The 21,421-nt window shown below is 39.8% G+C and overlaps 1 protein-coding gene across 1 annotated transcript; it reads left to right on the top strand.

The window, feature by feature from the left end:
* Nucleotides 1-5,520: 5,520 nt before the first annotated feature.
* On the top strand, nt 5,521-6,498 carry ACRALDRAFT_2101932 (uncharacterized protein; the record flags this gene model as incomplete). The annotated part of the gene is made up of 2 exons (XM_071023080.1): nt 5,521-6,076; nt 6,167-6,498. 2 exons carry the CDS (start codon nt 5,521-5,523, stop codon nt 6,496-6,498), a joined length of 888 nt encoding a protein of 295 aa, XP_070876225.1.
* Nucleotides 6,499-21,421: the final 14,923 nt, after the last annotated feature.

Below are 21,421 nucleotides of genomic sequence, written 5' to 3'. Positions count from 1 at the left end.
CTTCTAAAGAGGAATCTATCTTTATAATCTATATAAAGATATACTTTAGAATCTAGGTCTAGATTCTAATATAAGAGGTAATAATAATAATAATAATAATAATAATAATAATAATAATAATACTCTCGAGATTCCTACTATCTTAATAGATAGTAAGAGTGTAAAGAAGCTCGCCGAAAACCCTGAATTTTATAAACGGGTAAAGCATATCGATAGGCAGTATCACTACTACAGGTAATAGCTATAAAATAATAAAATAAAAATCGTATATATAAATACGAAATTTAATATAGCTGATATAATAACTAAAGGTTTAGTAAAAGAGACTTATAATACTCTTTACGGTTATATGAACCTAGGTTATAAGGACGATACGTTGCCTAAGTATGATTTACCGCCTTATAATAAAATTAAAGAATTAAAATACTAGGTTTTAATACTTAGTATTCTTAGTTCTTTATAAGGGGAATAACTAGGTTTTTTACCTTCGGGTTTTCCTAGATATTAAAGGTTTTTCTGAACTTTTCTTTGGATAATATACTATAATAATAATAAGGGTTTTTAAATTTTCCCCTAAATTAAAAAAAGAGGTTTTTTAAATTTTTCCTTTATATATTCTAGTCTTAGATAGACTAGGATTACTGCACTATAACATAACATAATTATAACTATAATCTAACTAAGCTGCACTTATATAAGAGTTAGCTTACGGGGGGGTGTTAATATTATACTTATAATAAATAATAATAATAGTCTTATAAATATACTAGGTATCGTAAATACGATATCTTAGTTATTACTTAAGCAAATAACGTGGCGTGATAACCGCCGCGTAGGCTGTTAACATAATAGTCGCCACCTAATCTTTCAGGGTCTTTTGCCAGCCCCGGATCCAGGAAGAAATCCTAGAACTTAGTTCTATACACACACGTTTTTACACGTTTTATAAAATAAGCAGTAATCCTACGGATCTACGAATTCAACAGCTATTTGCTTGATTCTTCTCTTCCGCGCGTACAGCCTACTACTCGTAGCCCAATTCATCAAAAATAATGATAATAATAATAATAATAATAATAATAGTAATAAATCTCTTAAAATTCCTACTATCTTAATAGATAGTAAGAGAGTAAAGAAGCCCGCCGAAAACTCTGAAATCCATAAACGGGTAAAGCATATTAACAGGCAATATCACTACTATAAGTAATAGCTATATAATAATAGTATAAGAATCGTGTATATTAATACGAAGTTTAATATCGCTAATATTATAATTATTATTATTATTATATATTACGATGTTTTTACCTTATTATATAGGCTAGCCTTCTAGGCGAATAGTCCTTCTCTGATTTAGGAGGGGCGAAAACTGGTTAGGATAAAAACCCCTCTCCTTATATAGTATAGTATAGGTGCCCCTAGGGCGGCCGCTATAATAACGCTATATAGCTATATACTAACTCGGTACGTGTTCCGGATCTTACCTCCGGTATAATAGCTAACAGGGTATCTACTATCGGGTTCGTAATTCGCCCGTGTTAGAGCGGTGCGTTACCGCCCTAGTAGTCCTATGGCCTTCTGGCCTAGTCTATTCTGTGTTATATAATCGTCTTTATTATATTCCTCCCTTATATAGCCCCCTTTATTCTATATACCCCTAGGTAGGGTGCGGCTCTCCTACGCCACCACTCCGCCTATCTATAACTGCCTTATAGCAGGCACTAGAGTAGCGATCGCGCCTGCCTTCCTTTATAGCCGCCGGGTTATAGGAGCTCTTTTAATAGAAAATTCTTTTCTAATTCTCTTCCCTCTTTATTCGTCTCTCTTCTTCTTTAAGCTATCTTATTAAAGTGAGTTCGGCGCTATCCTCGCGAGCAGCCAGCGTTATTTGTATACCTAGTTTAAGTCAGTTTCGTCTAAGCTAATATTTATTAGTCTAAATAACCGTTATTATTAATTAAGCTACCGCTAATAGCGCCGATAGCGCCGGTAATACCCCTGCCCCGGTCGGCCTTACTAGTAAGAAAACTATACGTTCTTTATATACTATCTCTATATATCTAGCGCGTCTAACTTAGGTAGGAACTAATTCCCACGACTATTCAAGCCTTATCTTATACTCGTTATATCTCTGCTATCGCCGTTAATCTACTAGTCGATAAATACTATAACGTTACCGGTACGGGAGCTTGCTGCTACCGTTTCGCTAAAGGAAAAAGAGGGGGTTATAAATCTATGCCAGGAACCTGTCGCACGGCTCTAAACCGCCTACTATAAGCCGTCCGTCGTGTCAGGGATAACAATACCGCCACTATAAGTGCTGATCGCGGGGTCGCTATATGGGCTTCTACTAATTATCTTAGACTCGCCGTGCTTATAAGAATATTATAACTAGATATTTACTATAAGAGACTTCTAATACTCTTTATGGTTATATAAACCTAGATTATAAAGACAATACGTTGCCTAAGTATAATTTACCGTCTTATACTAATATTAAAGAATTAAAATACTAGGTTTTAATACTTAGTGTTTTAAAAAAACTTAATAAGGGGGAATAACTAGGTTTTTTACCTTCGAATTTTCCTAGATATTAAAAGTCTTTCTAGTCTTTCCTTTAAATAATAATATACTATAACAATAATAAGGTTTTTTTTGAATTTTCGCCTAAGTTAAAAAGAAGAGGTTTTTATAGATTTTTCGTTTATATATTCTAGTCTTGGATAGACTAGGATTACCGCGCTATAGCATAACTATAACCCGACTAAGCTGCACTTATTGAATAAGAACTAGCGTACGAGGAGGATATTAATAATATATATAATATGTAATAATTATAAGAATAATAAGTATAATATCTATGTTAGAATAAATAGTATATATACTAGTATACTACCTAGGCAGAGATATATACCGTAAGTATATATTAGAGTAACTACTATTACTATAGTATCTAAGTAAGCTAAGCTATAGTTTCTAAATCTTCTAAAATTATAGTTAATATAAAAAGTGGCTTTAGAATATAGAATTACCCACTTCTATTAAGGATACAAAGTAGGTTATAGTGGTATTATAAGTATCCTTAAGATAAATTTTTATTATAACTTTATATTCGTATATAGCTCTGCGTCCTTAAGTAACTTATTATTATAATTGGGCTTTATAGTTATATTCTTCTTATATTCCTAGATCCTCTTAACGGTTTCCTTTGCATCCTGGTTATACTTAGTAAAGAAAGGCGAAGCCGTTACTATACAGAACGGCTCAGGCAGTATAAACTCGGACAAGTCTTCGATAACAGGAGTACTCAAGACTACGAAGTGTATATTACCAAAATAATACATCTAATAAAGAGACCTTTAATAGAGGTTCCTGGAGGTGCGTGCTTCTCTAATCAGGGTAAAGTAGCTTAAACAAGATGAATATAATAAACATAGCATAACTTAGAGTTAAAAGGATAATGATTCTATAGGATAATGAGTATCCTCTATGTCTAGGTGGCGTCGCCACGTATATATATAATATATAAGACAAATAAGAAAGCGCGTGTTTATAACGTCGCCTGATATCCTAACGACATGGCACTGGGTCTCCGATCTACCCCTCTATATTAGGAGTCTTATTAACGAACTTCTTTATCGTTTTATTAATCTAAATATCGATAGGCAATACCATTAAAGATAAAATCTAGTATCTCTTGATATTATAATTATAGCAATAGCAAATAGCGTATATATCTTTATTGAGAGGCCCGTTATTCTAACTATACGACTTAGTCATTCCGACTATAGGTCCAATCAGACCTAATCTTCCTACTACCTTATCGATTAATATCTTTAATTTACATTGTTAATCTACGTTGTCAATCTACGGAATAGGAGGCGGCGCGGTTATTATCTCGTCACAGGAATAAGATGGCCGTGGACATGGAAGAGGAAGAGGAGCTACTATTACTACTGCTATTAGCTCCGAACTAATAAGCTTATCCATTAATACAACGTAATTAATCCGCGCGAGTAAATTAATTAACTTACTAAAAGACGTTGGAATGGTTTGCGACTATAGTTACTATATTAGTGTTTCGAAGGGTCTATCTACGTGCGTTGTATATATAAACTATAGTCGGAATACCTAAGTGTATAGTCGGAATAACGAGTCTATTTATTAATAGCCGATTACCTACGCTTAGAGTTTATACGGTACATAATATCTTTTTATAGTGTCTATAGTCCCGTGGGGCTCCCTTATAGTCATTCCTTACCCCTTTTATCTTTTTTATTATATATTATTATAACTACCTTTATTTATATTAAGGGTAGGGAAGGCCGTGTCTCTATAGCTTCTAACTACCAGATTTACTATTTTCTATATAGCTCTCTTACGATCTACCACTAAGGTCGCGGACATTTATGTATCAGAGTCTAAAAGGGACGCCATATTGTCTGCCTAAGGGCCGAGCACCGGGCACATAGTAATAAAGAAGTCGTTACTCTATACCTCTTTAAGCGTCTTATATATATAGTAGTATTATAGTAATGGTCTAGTATATCCCTTTATTCTATTACCTAGGCCGCTACCCTTAAAGGAAGAGACGTATTTATATACTAGCCGTGTTTCTGTACTAGTCTCTTATACGAGTAGCGATATAAGGAGCGGTATCTGCCTTTACCGCCACGAATGACTTATCCGCGTGGTGCCCTTCAGTAGACCCCTATATCGGCTCGGAGCTATTATCTCTTAAGTTTACTCAAGGTCGGAGTTAAGAGTTTCTTTGCCCTTATTATATACCTTGCGTTATCCTTTAAGCTATTAATAACCTATATACTAGGACGTCTATATACCAGACCCTAGTTCAGTTATATTTTACGCTGCCTGGTTTAGGTTACTAGCCCCTATATCAGATTTATAAAATAACTTAGTTAGATAATTAAGCCTGGGATCAGGACTATCTAGTTTAGGAAAGTGCTAGATTCTATATTTCTGGCATTAGTTATTTATTACCAAGCCTAGACTTCCTAGTCTCCGTGGTTAGAATAGTGGATATTCGAGGGTATTTTTTTAGGAATGAATATATAGTAGTTGTATTAGTAAGAGTAAGTTATTACTATTAGTAGCTCTATATATATAGCTTTAATAAGTTACAAAGTAAATAAGACTCTTAATGGTTATATAAAGAGTATCTATAAAATCAGGAAGAGATATTTTTTATAATAAAATCTATAAGAAGCTATGGTATATTCTAGCAAAATCTTCCTTAATCCTGCAGGTAACCCATATCCACTTTTAAGCCGGAACAACCTGTTCCGTTACTATTGTGGTCCAGCCTGTGCAACACCTTGGGCATAAATGCCTGACAGCAATACAAAAGTACTGCCCCAATCGCAATAACCTCACCCCCTTTATGCGGCACCCTTACGATCTCGCCTTCGTACAATGTCTCGTTCTTGTCCCCTCTCCGCGCCTCATTGAGACGTCAACCGTTTCTATCCACTCGAGCCACATCATTCAAGTTCCTGGGTCATGGAGCCCATCCCCCAGTCGGAGAGCTTGGAGCAGTTCCATGCCTCTCATATCCCATCCCTCCACCTCCAAAATGACCCCGCCAGCCCCGTGGAGTCCCAAACTCCATCGAAGCCCTCTAGAACTCGCCATTCTACAGCCGCCGGACCCTCCTTTCCCGGCTTCTCTTGGACACCTCCGCCCTTGCCATACCGCTCCCGAACTACATCCCCAGTTTTGCGTACCCATACCAGATCTAGGTCCGCAGTGAGTTTAACACAGGGCATGTCACGGGTCCAGCCGATGCCTGGGTTTACTGGCTCAGCAAATATTATGCACTCTCCGCAACGACGCCCAGCCAGTGCTTGTGGATCGCCTAGTCGGGCTCGTGCGCAGCGACATACCGTTGATGAGGCCTTCCCGATATCTCCAGCACGCAAATCGATCCTCGAGAAAGACAGAAAGGACCTAATCCTAAGCAGCTCCCCGACCCACGCCACCATCGGCCCCAGTACTGCTTCGGCTTGCTATCGGCGTCCATCATCCCCATTCCGCAATGCAACTCACGCCATAGTAGGTTCCCTTCCTGCCATACCATATACACCATCCTCTATGTCTTCATATACGTCTTACCGATACCACGATGCCTTATCGAACTACAACGCAGTCCTTATGCCATCACCACCCGCGTACTTAACGCCTACCTCGGCCAGGTCCCGAAGCCCCAGTATCTCCAGTCTGGAGACGATCCCAGATTCGCCAGACGCCGAGGAGGCAGCACTGGAGCTGGAGGCCGAGAGGATAGCCCAGCTACAGGATACTCCTAAAGATGCGGAAACCGGCCAGCCGTCAGCCGACTCTAAGTGGAGAGGCACCTGTGAAGTCCCTACTCGGAGTAGGACGCTAGGTTTTGGAAACAGGGACAAGAGGAAACGCTGGAGCGTCTGTGGCGCAGAACGGAGAGGTGACATAGACCTAGAAACCATTTGGGAAGACTGAAATTCGCATGTGGGTCAGGTGGAGCAAACACTCCACAGGAGTGCCCAAGACGAAGAACAGGCCAACATAACATTTCTCTTAGTTGGCTGCCGTGGGCCTGCATCATCGTGGTCTTCCTCAAAGACTCGTGCATACAGTGAGTAAGCAAAAGTGATGAGTAGGTAACGCGCATGGGTGGCTAAGAAACTACTCGTCATTAATGATTACCCACTATACTAGTCTGGGCTAAGGGTGGAACAGTTGCATTTTAAAGTGAATTCCAATACCCGTTTCTTCTAGCAGAATACTAATATACTATATATAAGTATATTAAGTGAGTACTAACTCTCCTTCCTATTTATTTTCCTACTTTTAGGACTATTAGTGTCTTTTACTATTTTATAGCAAAAACACTAATAAACGTAATTTCCGCCCCCTAAGTATAGCCCCGGCCACCGCCCAGGGGACCGCCACGCCAGCCCCTAACCCCTCCAGGACCCCCTAAGCCCTCCGGCCCCCCGCGAGAGTAATATTAACCGTGTCTAGCCCTCTTATAAGTAAAGGCTTACCCTTAAAAACCCCCCGAAAAAGAGTTACTATCTCCTCCCCTAACCTAATCTTAAGCCCTACTACCGTGATTAGAATAAAGACCTTAGGACGACCTCCTATCTTTCTCCTAGGAACCAGGAGGGTAGCGCCTGGACCCTAACTAGGCCCTACCGGCCCTACTATAATCTCGATTACCCTATAAAATAAGATTACCGCTAAACTTATTAATATTAAAAAGGCCTAGGAATCCTTTTATTACGTAGGAAAAACCCTAGTTAATTCTATTAAATATACCCTCTAAAAGCTATCTAGTAACTACCCGGAAATATTAAAGTATTATACCGACCTTTTTATAGATATACTTATAAACTTTATATCCGGCTATTACGCTAACTATATAAAGCCACGACTTTAGTAAGGATCGAAACCCACCGCTAATACGATAGCGGACGTTAGGACTATACCTAAGATAAAATCCTATACTAATATCGCCGTTATTAACCCCCTACCCCCCCCCCCCCCCCCTTAGTAAGGAGCACCGCCGTCTTTTACTACGCTAATTACGGGTAGTATATAGACTATATAAACGCTACCTAAGAAACATTTATAGGCAGCCTAGGATAACCGGATCTTTATCCGGATCTTTAATGATAACCCCTATAATATAGTCGACCCCGCTATTATCCGTTAAACTATTATTAAGTACTACTAAATTAAGGATAGCAGTATTATAGCGTTAACTCGGGTTCTAACCGGTTTTATAATTACTACTAAGGGCATAAGAACACGATAGGCCTTACTTACTTATAATACTAAGCTTTCTTAACTATTTAACGTAATAGCTATTAAGGGAGCCACGGTTTAAAACACCTACGCTATCCTATATATCCCCTCTAGGATCTACGACTATACCAGCCCGGTCCTAGTCTCTGGCACCCTTTAGGACGAGATTACCTTAGTTATTAGTATCGCCCCTATCCGGCTAGTCCCGGCTAGGGCCAGATACCGCCCCGACCACGCTACCTAGACCTAGTTCGCCTTATTTATAAAGCCGGTTAAACCCTTCCGTGTTTATAAAAGCGGCTAAGCCTGCCTCTTAGATAGAAAGGGAACCCCCTTATAGTATAAAAAGTGTTTTAATTAGTATAGTAGCCGGGTCTACTATAAAAAGCAGCGTTATTACGACTATAGCCGACCTGAGCACCCCTCCGACTATACTAACCCTACCGTATAGTATATAAACTATAAGGGACTATACTATAGCGACTTCGACGGCTACCCTATATAGCTAAAGATAGTTAACGGTATTACTACCCGCCTAACTAGGGTAGAGCTAAAAGAGATCCGTAAAGAAGGCTCCCGCCGTTATACCCTTACCAGGAATAACTATTTAGCCTAAGCCGATACTAAGGCCTTTATATAGGCCACGGAATCAACCTAAACCACTAAGACCAAGGCCAAGCCCTAGGACCTAGGCCCCGACCCCGAGACCCCCTAGACTATCCCTAACTCTTTTATACTTAGCTTAAAGAACTCCCTATTAAAAGCCGCGACCTATACCCCCTAGGCCCCTGCCTAGCTTACTAGCTTATTAAGCCCCCCCCTAGCCCGGACCCTCTAAGAGGAAGAAACTATTACCTAGATACTTAAAAAGTACCCTATTAGTAAAGGAGGCACCACGCCCGCCCCTAATATAATAGATAAAATAGACCTTAATAATATAGACACCGACCCGCCGATACCCACGGCCGCTTCGGTAACCCTAAAGGCTAAACGTAAATCACTCCTAACTAGTGACTAATATAAAAAGACCTTAAGATCTTTTAGGCTAATATAGGTAAAGGAGGCCCTACCCACGATATCGCCCTTAACTACGCCGACTAAGACGGCGTAGACCTTATCCTTATCTAAAAGCCCTGGTGCTCCCTTAATAGGGACTCTAATATTATAAAAACCCACCCTAGCTACGATTACCTATCCCCTATCTAAATATAGGATACTATATCGAACCGCCCCCGGGTACTTATATACGTTAAGAAGAACTCTGGCTAACCTATATCCTTTAACCTAACCACCCAGTCTAGGGATATATTAGGAGTAAAGGTTCACGGGTACTATATCGTGAATATCTATAGGGATAGAGATAAGCTATATATACTTAATATTCTCGACGACTAGGAACCCCTACGCGGGCTCCTAATCGCCGGGGACTTTAACGCCTACTACGCTATATAGTAACCGGGAGCCACCCTAAATCGCGGCGCCGCCTAACTTATAAGATAGACGGAGCGGCACGCCCTTACCCTCCTTAACACCCTAGGGGTCCCCACGTATAATACTAGGAATACCCTAGACCTCGCCTTCTCGGATATCCCCCTTACCTCTACCTAAGTCACGGACTATTTATATACTAGATCCGACCACTATACCCTTATAATTATTATCCCCACCCCGCTCCGCTCTAAGGCCCTAATCCCGGAGCGGTACCGGCTATAGCCAGAAGATATCCTAAGATACACGGAAAAAGTTAGACTAAACGCCTAGCTACTGCCTATAACCCTTAACTCTGCCAAGGACCTGGACTATATAGCTATAGCGATTACCTGCCTTCTCCACGGCTCCCTTAAAACTATAGGACGCCGCTGCCGCCTAACGGCTAAGGCGGTAGCCTAGTAGAATAATAACTATAACTAGGCCTATAGGGTATATTATAGGGCCCGCCGCGTTAATACCTACTCCGATAATACTAAGGAGGTATAGACCTACTTAAGGAAAACCGTATAAAGAGCTAAAGCTAGCTACTAGTAATAGTAAATCAAAGGGATTAAATAGGATAAGGACCTATATAGGATTATAGGATAGTATACCCCACGGTTATAACTATAGGCGCCCCCTTTTTAGGATAGTAATAAAGAAAGGCGAAGCCGTTACTATACAGAACAGCTTAGGTAGTATAATCTCGGATAAGTCTTCGATAACAGGAGTGCTTAAGACCACGAAGTGTATATAACTAAAATAACATATATAATAAGGAGACCTTTAAAAGAGGTTCCTAGAGGTGCGCGCTGCTCTAATCAGGGCAACGTAGCTTAAATAAAGTGAATATAATGAACGTGGCAAAACTTAGGGTTAAAAGGATAATGATTATATAGGATAATAAGCATCCTCTGTGTCTGGGTGGCGTCGCCACGTATATATAATATATAAGATAAATAAAAAAGCGCGCGTTTTATAACGTCACGTAACGTCCTAACGATATAGCACTGGGTCTCCGATCCACCCCTCTATAATCGGCCCTAGTTATCTTACTTATGTCCTTATAGCTATAATAACTCTAAATATAATTAGGTTGCCCTAATTAAGCTAAGTATAATCTAGCAGAACCATTTAAAAACTTATTTACGCTTATAAAGAGTCTGTCCGCCGACTATATAATCTTCCTTCTTAGTATATGCTTTCTTTATAGTGGCCGTAACTATATCCTTATCCCACTTAATCCTAGTATTATACCGTAACTATCCTTCCTAGGGAATCGCGTATAAAGGCGGTATATATAAAGAACCGTTAACGGCGGTATCGTAAAGTATCGCCCGGTAGACACTATTATATAAATAAACCTAATTATCTCGGGAGAATAAGCTAGGTTTAATCGGACTAACATAAGAGTTTATAGGGCGAGGATTATATAGTCTATAGAATAGGTGACTACGAGATATCTTGATACCCTTATTTTACTCCTCTATATCCTTAATCTATCTGCCCTAGATATTAATCTTCCTAGGCTATACTAAGACTTTCTTTAGCGATATCTAAATAATCTTATAACTATTTAAGTTAATACTAGCGAACTTAGAAGGCTTAGAGGACTTAGGAGTCTTCTTAGGACTCTTCGTGACCTTAGTAACCTTCTTAGGCGTGACCGGTGCCGAAGGCTTCTTAGAGATATTCTTAGGCGTCTTAGGACGTACCGGGATACCAGTATCTTTCTTAGGAGTGCTCCTAATTAGCGCCTGAGTCTTTTTTTTGACCTGATTAGAGGAACCAGGGGTAGTAGGCTTAGACTTAATAATAGGCTTATTAATAGGAGTGAAACCTATGCTTTTAGGAGGAGGTGGCTAAGGGGACTAAGAAACCACTAGGACCGCTAGTGTCTTCTAATAACCGAAACTGAGGATTACTCTAATATAAGATAGCTATTCTTCCTTAATATAACGAGTATAAGCTATACCGTTATTCCCGTAGCAGCGTCCTTATACGAACCGGTGAATCTTAGAGCTTTAAGGGAATAAGTAGCCCTCCTGGATAATAGCTTGTATCTACTCTATAACGAAGAGGCCGTATAAGTAATTATCCGTTTAACGGGGACCGGGAATGATATAGAAACGGCGAGTGAGGCTAGAGACGGCCTTATTAGGTGTATTAATGCTGCGTAGCTAACCTATAGCGTACTTAAATAACCGTAAAAGGCGGTCCTTAGTATTACTAGTGTTCTAAATACTGTTATACCTATATATATACTATATCTCTTAATCTATAATTAGACTAATAAAGTGATTCTTAAAGTGATAAATGATAGGGATAAAGCGACTCCTCTTAATACGGTTAATTTCTTTAAGCGGCTAAGGTAAGTAGACTACTATGCGGCTATTTAACTCCTAATAAGGCGTAATACTAATCTATACTATAGGACGGGTATCCCCTTATCTGCGCTTAAATATAGTATATATTATATCCCCTAAACTGCCTCTTTCTAGCTATCTCTTATTTATTAGATTATAGTATATTCTGAAGGACGACTATACTGCCGGGTAAGCGTCCCGTGGTCTCTCGGCGAACGCGCTTACTATAGGAATATAAGGTAGTATTATATTAACCGTGGTAGCGTTAAGCTTACTATCCGTAGTATTCTAGAGAAGGCGTTGGACTACGCGTATATTATCTTTAGGCTATTAGGGGAAACCTATAAAGGGGGCGGCGTTATTAGGGACGTTAAATAAACGATACGGCAGCCCTTATATAGGGAATACTTATCGGCTGTTATTAGGGTTATTAATACGGCGGGGGCGTGTGGTCTTATTAATAGTAACGCGGGTAGCGGGCACGATATTGGCGGTGAGGACGGGACCGGCGGGAGCCGGCTCCTAGTAGTTAGTAAGGGATACAGATATTCTTTATGTCTCTGTTAGCCTAATCACGGTAATATATAGATAGGGGAATATAGGAAAAATATATAAGGGCGGCGGGGTAATAAATAGTAAAGAAATGGATAGCGGGGGTAAGTTAGAAAAACGAACTTAACGATATGGGAAAAGAGAGGAAGAGAGGGAAAACGGGTTAACTAGGGCTGGTGATAGGGGATATATATCCTTTATCGACGTTTAATGTTTCTAGGCAGTGCCTCCTTTATAAGACTGGCTTTAACTAGAGTTTCTATTACGGTAGCTAGTTAAATAGGGTCGTGATTATTAAAGAAAGGGTAATCCTGATACTATTTATGGTTTTCGGATAAAGGTAACTTAGTGAATTAGGCGCGGGATCTAAATACGGAAGTCGGCTTACCGTGTAACTAATCTAATTAGACAGAAAGATTAGATAATACCTTTTTTATTATACCTATAGTCGCGACTATATAATAAAGCGATATAAGGAAGGTAATCGTGAATCACGCTTAAAGCCTGATCTTTTTAGTAACTTAAAATAGGCTATTTATTTAACTACGCCTCCTTAAGTCACTGAAACTATAAATCGCTAGGCTATATTACTTATCCTTAAGGGATATAAGGCGGAGGGCTGCCGGCCAGAGGCGTATCTTTCGGGCTCTGCGTCTTTATATTATGATACGATTCGATATCGTGTTTCCCTTAAACTTCTTACTAATAATAATAAGAAGATTATCGATATATCTGCTAAAGCTCTGATCACGGGGCTTAATAACCTTAGCTCTTATAAGCGTAAGAAAGCCGTGGCTTATTAGGAGTCGGTCTATCCTATACCGTGCTTCTAGTCTAAGACACGACTTATCGTAGGTGCGGTTAATAAGTATAATATTTTTGCGATAGTCTAAGATATAGTAGTGAGTTCTTTTTACGCTTTTTATCGTGTTACCCTAATTAGGGTAAGCTGATATTATGGATATAGGCAAACTCGTATTTTATTTAGTACGAAGTGGCTAGTAAAGGTGGTGTATCGTATATTAAGCTGGATTTCGTGGGCTAGGTTATCTAAGGTGACTCTAAGGCTATAGTTATAGGTCGGGTATAGGATAGCTTATTAAATCTTATTAATAAAGACGTGGAATAGGAGCTATTTAAGAAGGTAAGGTCTAGTAATGGTTTGTCTCTGTTTTATCGCCGTATATTCGTGGCTAAGGACCTCGCTGGTCTATAGAGGGAGTATATTATAAAGACGGTGACCCGGGCTTACGCGGTTAGAGCCCTGATTATCTAAGGGTTCGGGGTTATTAATAAGGTGCCGTGTTAGTGCTATAAGGAATAGTGGTCGGCTATAAGTGATCGGGTTAATAATAAGATCACTTATCCTTTCTTTAAGTACGTGTCGCTTTAACGTAATAATCGATTTCCGGACTACGCTAACTACTATTTTTACGAGATAGCTTACACGTATCGCGATAAGGGACTTCGGAAGCAGTTCTATTAGTCTAATCAGGAGATCTTATAGCTAGATAATAACTATATAGGTATTAGCTATACTAATCCGTGTATTAAAGACTTACTAGTACTGCTATAGTCCGTGTATAACGATAAGATACGTCCACGGCTTTCGCCTTAGTATAGTGTCTTTATAGTAAGCACTATTACTCTATACTATAAAAGTGCTTAGTAGATACGCGACGTTTATAGAGGAAGGGGTCTTAAACCGTGGGACTATATAATAGTATAGGTCCCTGTATTAGCGTATAAATATAAGGACGACCTTGAGAAGTTCTATTATACTATTTAGAATAACCCGATAAAGAGGAATTAAGAAGAGACGGTAGAGTAGTATTATATTCCCTTTATCTTTAGGGCTTAGGTTTAGCGGTATAAGTCGGAAGTATACGGCCCTAGTAATAGCGACTATAAGAGTAAGCCGGAATAAGATATAGATAGGTGATTCGGGTAGTGACTACTATAATTAGGGTAACCTTAGTATAATTAGGATATTTTATTTCGGTGCGCGGCGTAAATAGGTAAAGGAAAGGTAGATAAATAATAAATGTGTTTAGTGGATATATCTTTACGGTATCCACTTAGTTAGTATATATAAACAGAAAATAATAATAGTAAAATATAAATAAAAGGAACTAATAAATAAAATAATAAGTGGAAGGGCGTGGAATAGGGTGATTAGGGTAATAGAGGGTAAACGGGAAAAAAATAGGAAAAAGAGCGAGTTAAGGAGTCCTAAAAGTGGTGTTTTTATTTTAGGGGGTGGTGGTTAGTTTTCGACGATAAGTAAATAGCGGTGCCTTATATATCCTCGGCCCTAATACTATATATAAGACTTTTATTAAGTATAGTATTACTATAATTAGGTTAACTAGGTAGGAAGTAATAGTAAGGGATAAAGTATAAGGTCTTAGTATAGTCCTTATACTTACTTAGGTTAAAGTCAGGATCTCTAGGGATATAGACTTTAACTCTTCCCGATTATATCGCTTTCCGGAGCTCCGCTTTTAACCTTTTATAATACTCGCCTAGTATATCCCGGAGTCTTGCTAACTATTGTAGGAGTGCGTTAATGGTCTAATTAGGGGAACCTGCGTTATCTTAACGCTTATTATCCTCGGCCCTAGTATCTTTATTAGTCGATTTACCTACGAGGAGGGGTGCTTTAACTAGCTCTTTATTAATAGGGGCGCCGCGGGCAGGGTACGTAATTATTAGTTCTCTAGCATAGTCCTTTTCTAGTATTATCTAGTCTTCCGGCTCCTAGTATCCGTCTTTGTCCTGGATAAATTTCTTAAGGCGGTTAGCGGTAAAAGTAACGCCCTACAGCTCTTCCCCTAATAAGGTCGATAACCTAAAGGTCTTATTATCCTGATTAGACGATATAATACGAAATAGGCTATTCTAGCGGTAGTCTAGCTTCTTATCGCGGCTTATATTAATAGCCAGCTTAGTATTATGCACGAGGATAAGGTCGCCGACTCGGAGTCTTTACCTACGCAGGGTCCTGACTCTTAAACGGTTAATAGAGTCCGTCTTCTGCTACCGTTACTTATTAACTATATTAGTAATAGTCCTCCGGTTAGCTTCTAACTAGGCGAAGGCCCTTAGGCGTAGTAATATCTTTTCCTTAGGGGTCTTAACGCGGCCCTAGTTAAGCACTCTCTAAGTAAGGCAGGTCGTCTTAATAGGCGTGATAGCCTTATAGCTATAAAGGAGGTAAAAGGGGGTCCTTCCGGTGGATACTCGGATAGTCGTACGGTCCGCGAAAAGGATTATAGGCAGGATCTTATATAACGTACCGCGGTAAATCTTCTGCTAGATAGCTAGCGTATAGGCGATAGGCTTATATCCTACCTTATTTAGACTATTAGCGCGGGGGTAGTAAGTAAAGATAACCTTCCGCTTTATTAGGTATACCTGATTTAGCTTAATTATACTACCCTTATTCTTAGGACCTTTATCTATAATAATATACTAGTATAGCCTATGCCGGCAGATAATATCTTCTTATAAGAATATCGCGATGGCTCGCGATATATTCTTCCGTAATAAACAGGCTTTAACTTATCCCGTGAATATATATCGAGCCTTTACTAAGTAGTAGCTATTAAGATACTAGATATTAAGACTTACCTATATAAAGGGGAGGGCTTATTAAGGCAGTTAAGTGGCGATTAGGGGATCCTCGTGTGCTTTGCCTTAACGGCTTTAATACTCGGCGTATACTTTAATAACCTCCTTAGTCTGCTTATAGATACCGTCCTAGGTATATAAGGGGGTAAGCTTTTAGTATATCCTATCCCTTATATAATAGCCTAACTCGTCGTGGGCCTTCCTAATTAGGGCAACCTGGGTCTTTTTATCGTTAATCCACCTCTTAGGAGTTAAGTCTTTCTTAGTAACTCTTATCTATAGCAGACCGTCCTTTATAAAAACACGGGTTAACCGATCTCTGACGCGGCGGGCGTTACGAGGGTCTATTCTAGAGGGTATCCGTAGGCTCGTTAAGTATAAGGCCACTTATTAAGAGAACTAGCTTTAGGTAACGTCCGGGTCTAAAACGTCCTTAGCTAGGGTAGGGTTATTAAACCTCTTATCCGCGTCTATAAGGAAGATTCGGCTATTAATAAAGTCGTTAATATCTCCCTCCGTAGCGTTATTAGCCTGATTAGACGGAGTGGTAGGTATCCTTAAAAGTCTATCGGCTATAGTATTCTTAGTTCCCTTAATATATTTAACCTTAAAGTTAAAGAGTCGGATCTAGGTAATCCACCGAGTAACAAGTGCGCCCGGCAGGTCCGTGGCAGAACCACTAAGCTAGGACACTAAGGCTTAAGTATCTATTTTTAGTATAAAGCGGACTCTATAAAGATAGTTACGAAGTCGGCGAAGCACCTTTAATACTCCCCTTAGCTTTAGCTTACCGGTATCGTAGACCTTCTTTACCGGGTTTTATTTACCGCTTTTATACCGTGCGATAGCTCCTTTCCTATTAATATACTAGCCTAAGATCCTGCCCTAGCCCTTAATATATACGTCGATAATCACGTAGATAATACTAGCCCCTTTACCGTACTTAATAGTAATCAGGAGTAGTATAAAGGTTAGGGTAACCTTAAGAGTATTTATAGCGTACTACTAAGGCTCGCTTTATAGGAAGACGGAAGTCTTCTTTAGCAGGTCTATTAACGGCCCCGCGATAATAGCGAAGCGGTAGATCTAGATACGGTAAAAGGTGGCGAGACTAAGAAAAGAATAGATTTCGGAAATAGTCCGGTATTTCTGCTACTTAGTTAACTTAGCCACCTTAGCCTGCTTAGGGGAACGATTATCGGTTCCGTATATATAGCCTATAATAATAGCCGCTTTCTAATACTATTAGCTTTTAGCGCTAGCTATAATGCCTTTAGCGAGCTCTATATTAAGAAGGACTCTATCGATATTATTAATATACTCGGCTATATAGCGGCGAATTCTAGGCTTAATTAGGGTATCGTTATAGGTGGTAGTCGGCCCTTTAACCGCGATATCGTTAATAAAGGGTCGATAGTACTAGGGAATAAGGTTATAGAGGATACGGGTTATAGCATGTATAAACTAGGCTACTAAGTTAGTCGCCCCTTATAGAAGGGTGTATATCCTAAAGAGTCCTAAAACCGTGGCGAAGGTCGTTAAGTCCCTTAATTCCTTATCGAGGGTGACCTAGTTATAGCCGGAGAAGAAATCTAGAAGGGAAACTATCTTATATATACCGAAGTCCTTAGAAAACTTATCGGCCCTAGGCGGGATAAAGGTATCTTATAGGGTGATAGTATTAATCTTAGTAGTAGAGTTAATAAGGCGTATATTACCGTCTTTCTTCTTTATAAGGAACTAGGGGTTTTAGTAGGCCGCGTGGCTTTCCTTAATAACCCCCTTATCCTTCCTATCCTTAATTATCTTAACGATAATAGACTCTAGGGCTCTAGGGATCGGGATCCTTTTCGCCTACTATACCTTATACGGAACTACCTTACTCTTCTACGGTAGGGCGACTCTAGGGTCGAGTCTCCCGTACTCTTACTAATCCTATATAAGGGTAGCTTCGCGGTTTAGGAGGGTCTTTATTAAGAGCTCCTTTTTTATAGGTAGTAGATAGTTAGTAGAGTCCAGGATATCTTTAAGTCGCTTTTCTATAAGTCTTAAGCGAGGGGTAATCTTAGAAAACTTTAGGGTGATTAGGCTAACGAAACGGTTATCTTCCTACTCCTATATATCCTCGGGGATTTCCGCTAAGATCTTCTGTTTCTAAAGAGGGTCGTCTTCGGGGATAGAACTATCGGATAGCGTGTTATTTATAGGATAAATCTTAAGGGCTTTCGGCTTATATATAGTGTAAATAGCCTAATTAGGTCCGTGGTATACCTCCTTAATTAGGTCCTAGTGCTTTTTCCTTTTCGCGGTCTATAGCTTCTTTATAGCTATTACGGCGGCGTTAGTAATACGCGCGTCTTCGGCCCTTAGAGCCGATAACGCTAACGACTAGTAAGACTTCTACGCTTCCGACTTAAAATTAGTAAAAGTGATTTAGTATAAATTAGGCTAATTAGGGTAACTATAATAAGGACTTATAGAAAAATATAGTGGTAGAGGAAGAAAACGGAGTTTATAGTATTATCGGGCTTCTTTATCGTATTTCCTATACCCTCGGCCCTAATTCCGTGGCATCGCCCTTAAGGCTACGTATACCCTTAATAAAAGTGGCTTAATCTCCTTAGAGAACACGAAGGCTACTAGAGACGCTGCGTCGGCGTCTCTGATTATATATTAAATCTTATCGCCCTCCTTTAGAATATCCGAAAGGTAATAGTTAGCTATCTCCTTAATAGATAGCGAGGCAGCGGCCTTAGGCTAATAGGTAGGGTCGCTATCCTAAAGCTAATATTAATTAGCCTGATTAGACCGATCTTTATTAATCCGACGCCTCTTATTAGCCTTATAGTTCGGCTAGCTTTAGTTCCTCGGTATCTCCTTAATCCACTCGCGATAGGCGATAGGTATAAGAATATAGGCGTTACCGAGTATAAAGTCGGTATCGATCTAACTATCCCGGAAAGAAAAGGACGCTCTAGTCTCCTAGATCCACGGTATACTAAGTAGTATATTAGGCCCTAAACCAGGGAGGACTTAGAAGTTAAAAACGCTACTCTACTCGCCGACCTATAAACGCTCCTTAAGGTACCCTATACACGGTTATCCCTCTCGGTTATTAATACCCTTAATCCGGATCTTAGTCTAGCTAATACGATATTCTAAACCGAAGCGTTTTATAGTATCTATAAAGATAGTATTAAAGGTAGCCCTTATATCGATAATAGCCTTAATAAAAATATCAGGGTTATATATTAGGGCACCCTTACGAGTAAGCCTATACTTTAAGACTATATATCGGGTAATAACTAAAGGGTTATTAGTTTTAGGGACGGCCTCCTTTTCGATAATAATAAGGGTATTCGAGTTAATATTATTAGGTCGGGTAAATAAGACGGTATACCCCTTAGATAAAGGCGGGGGAGGAGGTATACTAGGGGGACCTTATCTGTTAAGGAAAAAGGCTTTATTAGCGGTTAAGTAAACGATCTTACGCTAAGGCTAATTAGTCTCGGCGGCGCGTATCCTTTTATTATTTCTTAGTCTTATATCCGGGTTATTAATAAGGTGATACTATAAGGGAACTTTAATCCGGAGATCCCTGATTTACCTGTCTAGGTCTTTCCGTGCTTACTCTAGGTCGTAAGGGTTATCCGCGGAGGCACTAGCTTTGCCTTTGCTTTTATCGACGGCCTTAGGTTATTACTAGTCGGGCTATATCGGCGCTTTATTTATCTTTACTTTTTTATAAATAACCTCGGTTATTATCGGGGTCGGTACCCGGTAGCTAGGACCAGGGTTTAACTTTTATAGGCGCTGTTTAATAACCTGATTAGGGAAACGGATAACCTTAGGAGTGGGTTTAACGATCCTCCTACTCCTAGTCGTGTATAAAGGCTATAAGGGGGGCTGCTTTTTCCGAGTATCCTTTAACGCGGTATAGATATCCGCCTACTAATACTTAGATATAATAGACACGAAATTAATACTAGTACTTACTACGGGAGCCTTAGCCTTCGCTTCTTCCTCCTTTAGCCTAGTATAATATTCTAACGTTACTCGTATAACGTCTTCTATCTTAATAGGGAGGCTTCCGGAGTTAGTACTAATATAGTAGGCTTTAGCCAGGTCTTTATACTTCCCTTAAAGGCGCGTGCTAAGCTAGTAGAGGATAGACTGCTAGTACGGCTAGTCTTATTGCTTAAGGTATATATCCTAGGGGCAGGGCTATTACTCGTTATTCTAGTCTAAGGCGAGGTAGTCGGGGTAGCGGAACCTAACTAGGTGCTAGGTCTTATCTAGCTATAATACCGCGTACTACTTATAGCAGTAACGCTCCTATCTATAATAAAAGTAACGGGGGGGTTAGTTATTAATAGGGTGGTATTACGACGGGCCGCCGGAACGGGGGTAAGAGTTCCTATTCCTATACCGCGGTGGCCCTTACCCGTACTATATATCGTCCTTATATATACCGATATTAGTCTAATCAGGGGTAATATAATAAGCTGCTAGAGCGGTATCCTGCCTCTCTAAAGTGGACTACTTTAGGGCGGCGTAGAATAGGGTCTTTAGGTAGGGGTCGGCAGCTAGGATCGCGTTAACCTTATCGGCTCCTACTCGGCGCGAGAGGGCCATGACTTAGGGGACCGTGTTCCTAATAACGCCCGTACCGTCGTAGACTATTAAGATAGCGCACTTCTCTAAAAGTTCCGTTAACTTATCTATATCGCTCCTTATCTATATAGCCGGCTTAGGCACTATAATAGGCCTCCGTAAAATAGTCGGCGTATATATTATCGGGTTAGCCTAATTAGGCCGAGGCGTAACGGCTAGTATCGGTTTAGTGGTTAGTATAGGGGTAGGAATATTTATAATACTCGCTACTTTATTAATAGGCCGCCCGTCGGCTACCTAGACGTCTTCTGCCTATTCTTTTAATATCTCCGATAAATCGTAATACCTGCGTAGCCGGTCCTTTAGGTTAACGAACTTATATTTTATCCGGTTAGCGAGCTATATATTAATATCTTTATATAAGATAGCGAGGAAGATATTATAAAGCTTATAGTCTTTAATAAAGGTGCCGCCGACCTTATCTGCTCTTAACTTCTAAACCGTAACGCTTATTAATAGCTGCTTAACTTACTAGACTATCTTAACTTTTTTATGCTTATAAGTAAGTCGTAACTAGTATACTTAGTCGGATAGGTCGAGCTGCTAGTCGGGATCTAGGTAAGAGTATTCGTTAATAAGCCGCTGCTTTAAGTGGTTTTATTAGCCGCCGGATGCTTCGACTAGTCGGATTATCTTATTAACCGTAGGACGGATACTAGGCTCTATAAATAGGCTAATATAGGAGATCTTATTAGCCTTATTAAGGCGGTTAAGCTTAGTATAGTCTTTATAGTCCCTAAGGAAGTTAGATAGGGCCCTTCTATTAAAGCGAGGGGCTCCTACGGCGAAGGGGTTTAGGGGCGCGCGAGAGGTGATAGTAGCTCGAGTCTTTTTATTATCGTATAGGCTAATATACTAGTGGATAGCTACGAGCGTCTTTAAGGTAAGGTTTGCCTTGAAGTTCTTAAGGACGTTAT

Source organism: Sodiomyces alcalophilus, assembly GCF_042370955.1.
Source record: "Sodiomyces alcalophilus JCM 7366 unplaced genomic scaffold ACRALscaffold_3, whole genome shotgun sequence".
Lineage (NCBI taxonomy): Eukaryota > Fungi > Ascomycota > Sordariomycetes > Glomerellales > Plectosphaerellaceae > Sodiomyces > Sodiomyces alcalophilus.
Note: the sequence above shows the minus strand (reverse complement) of the source record. Positions and strands in the feature narration are given on the sequence as shown.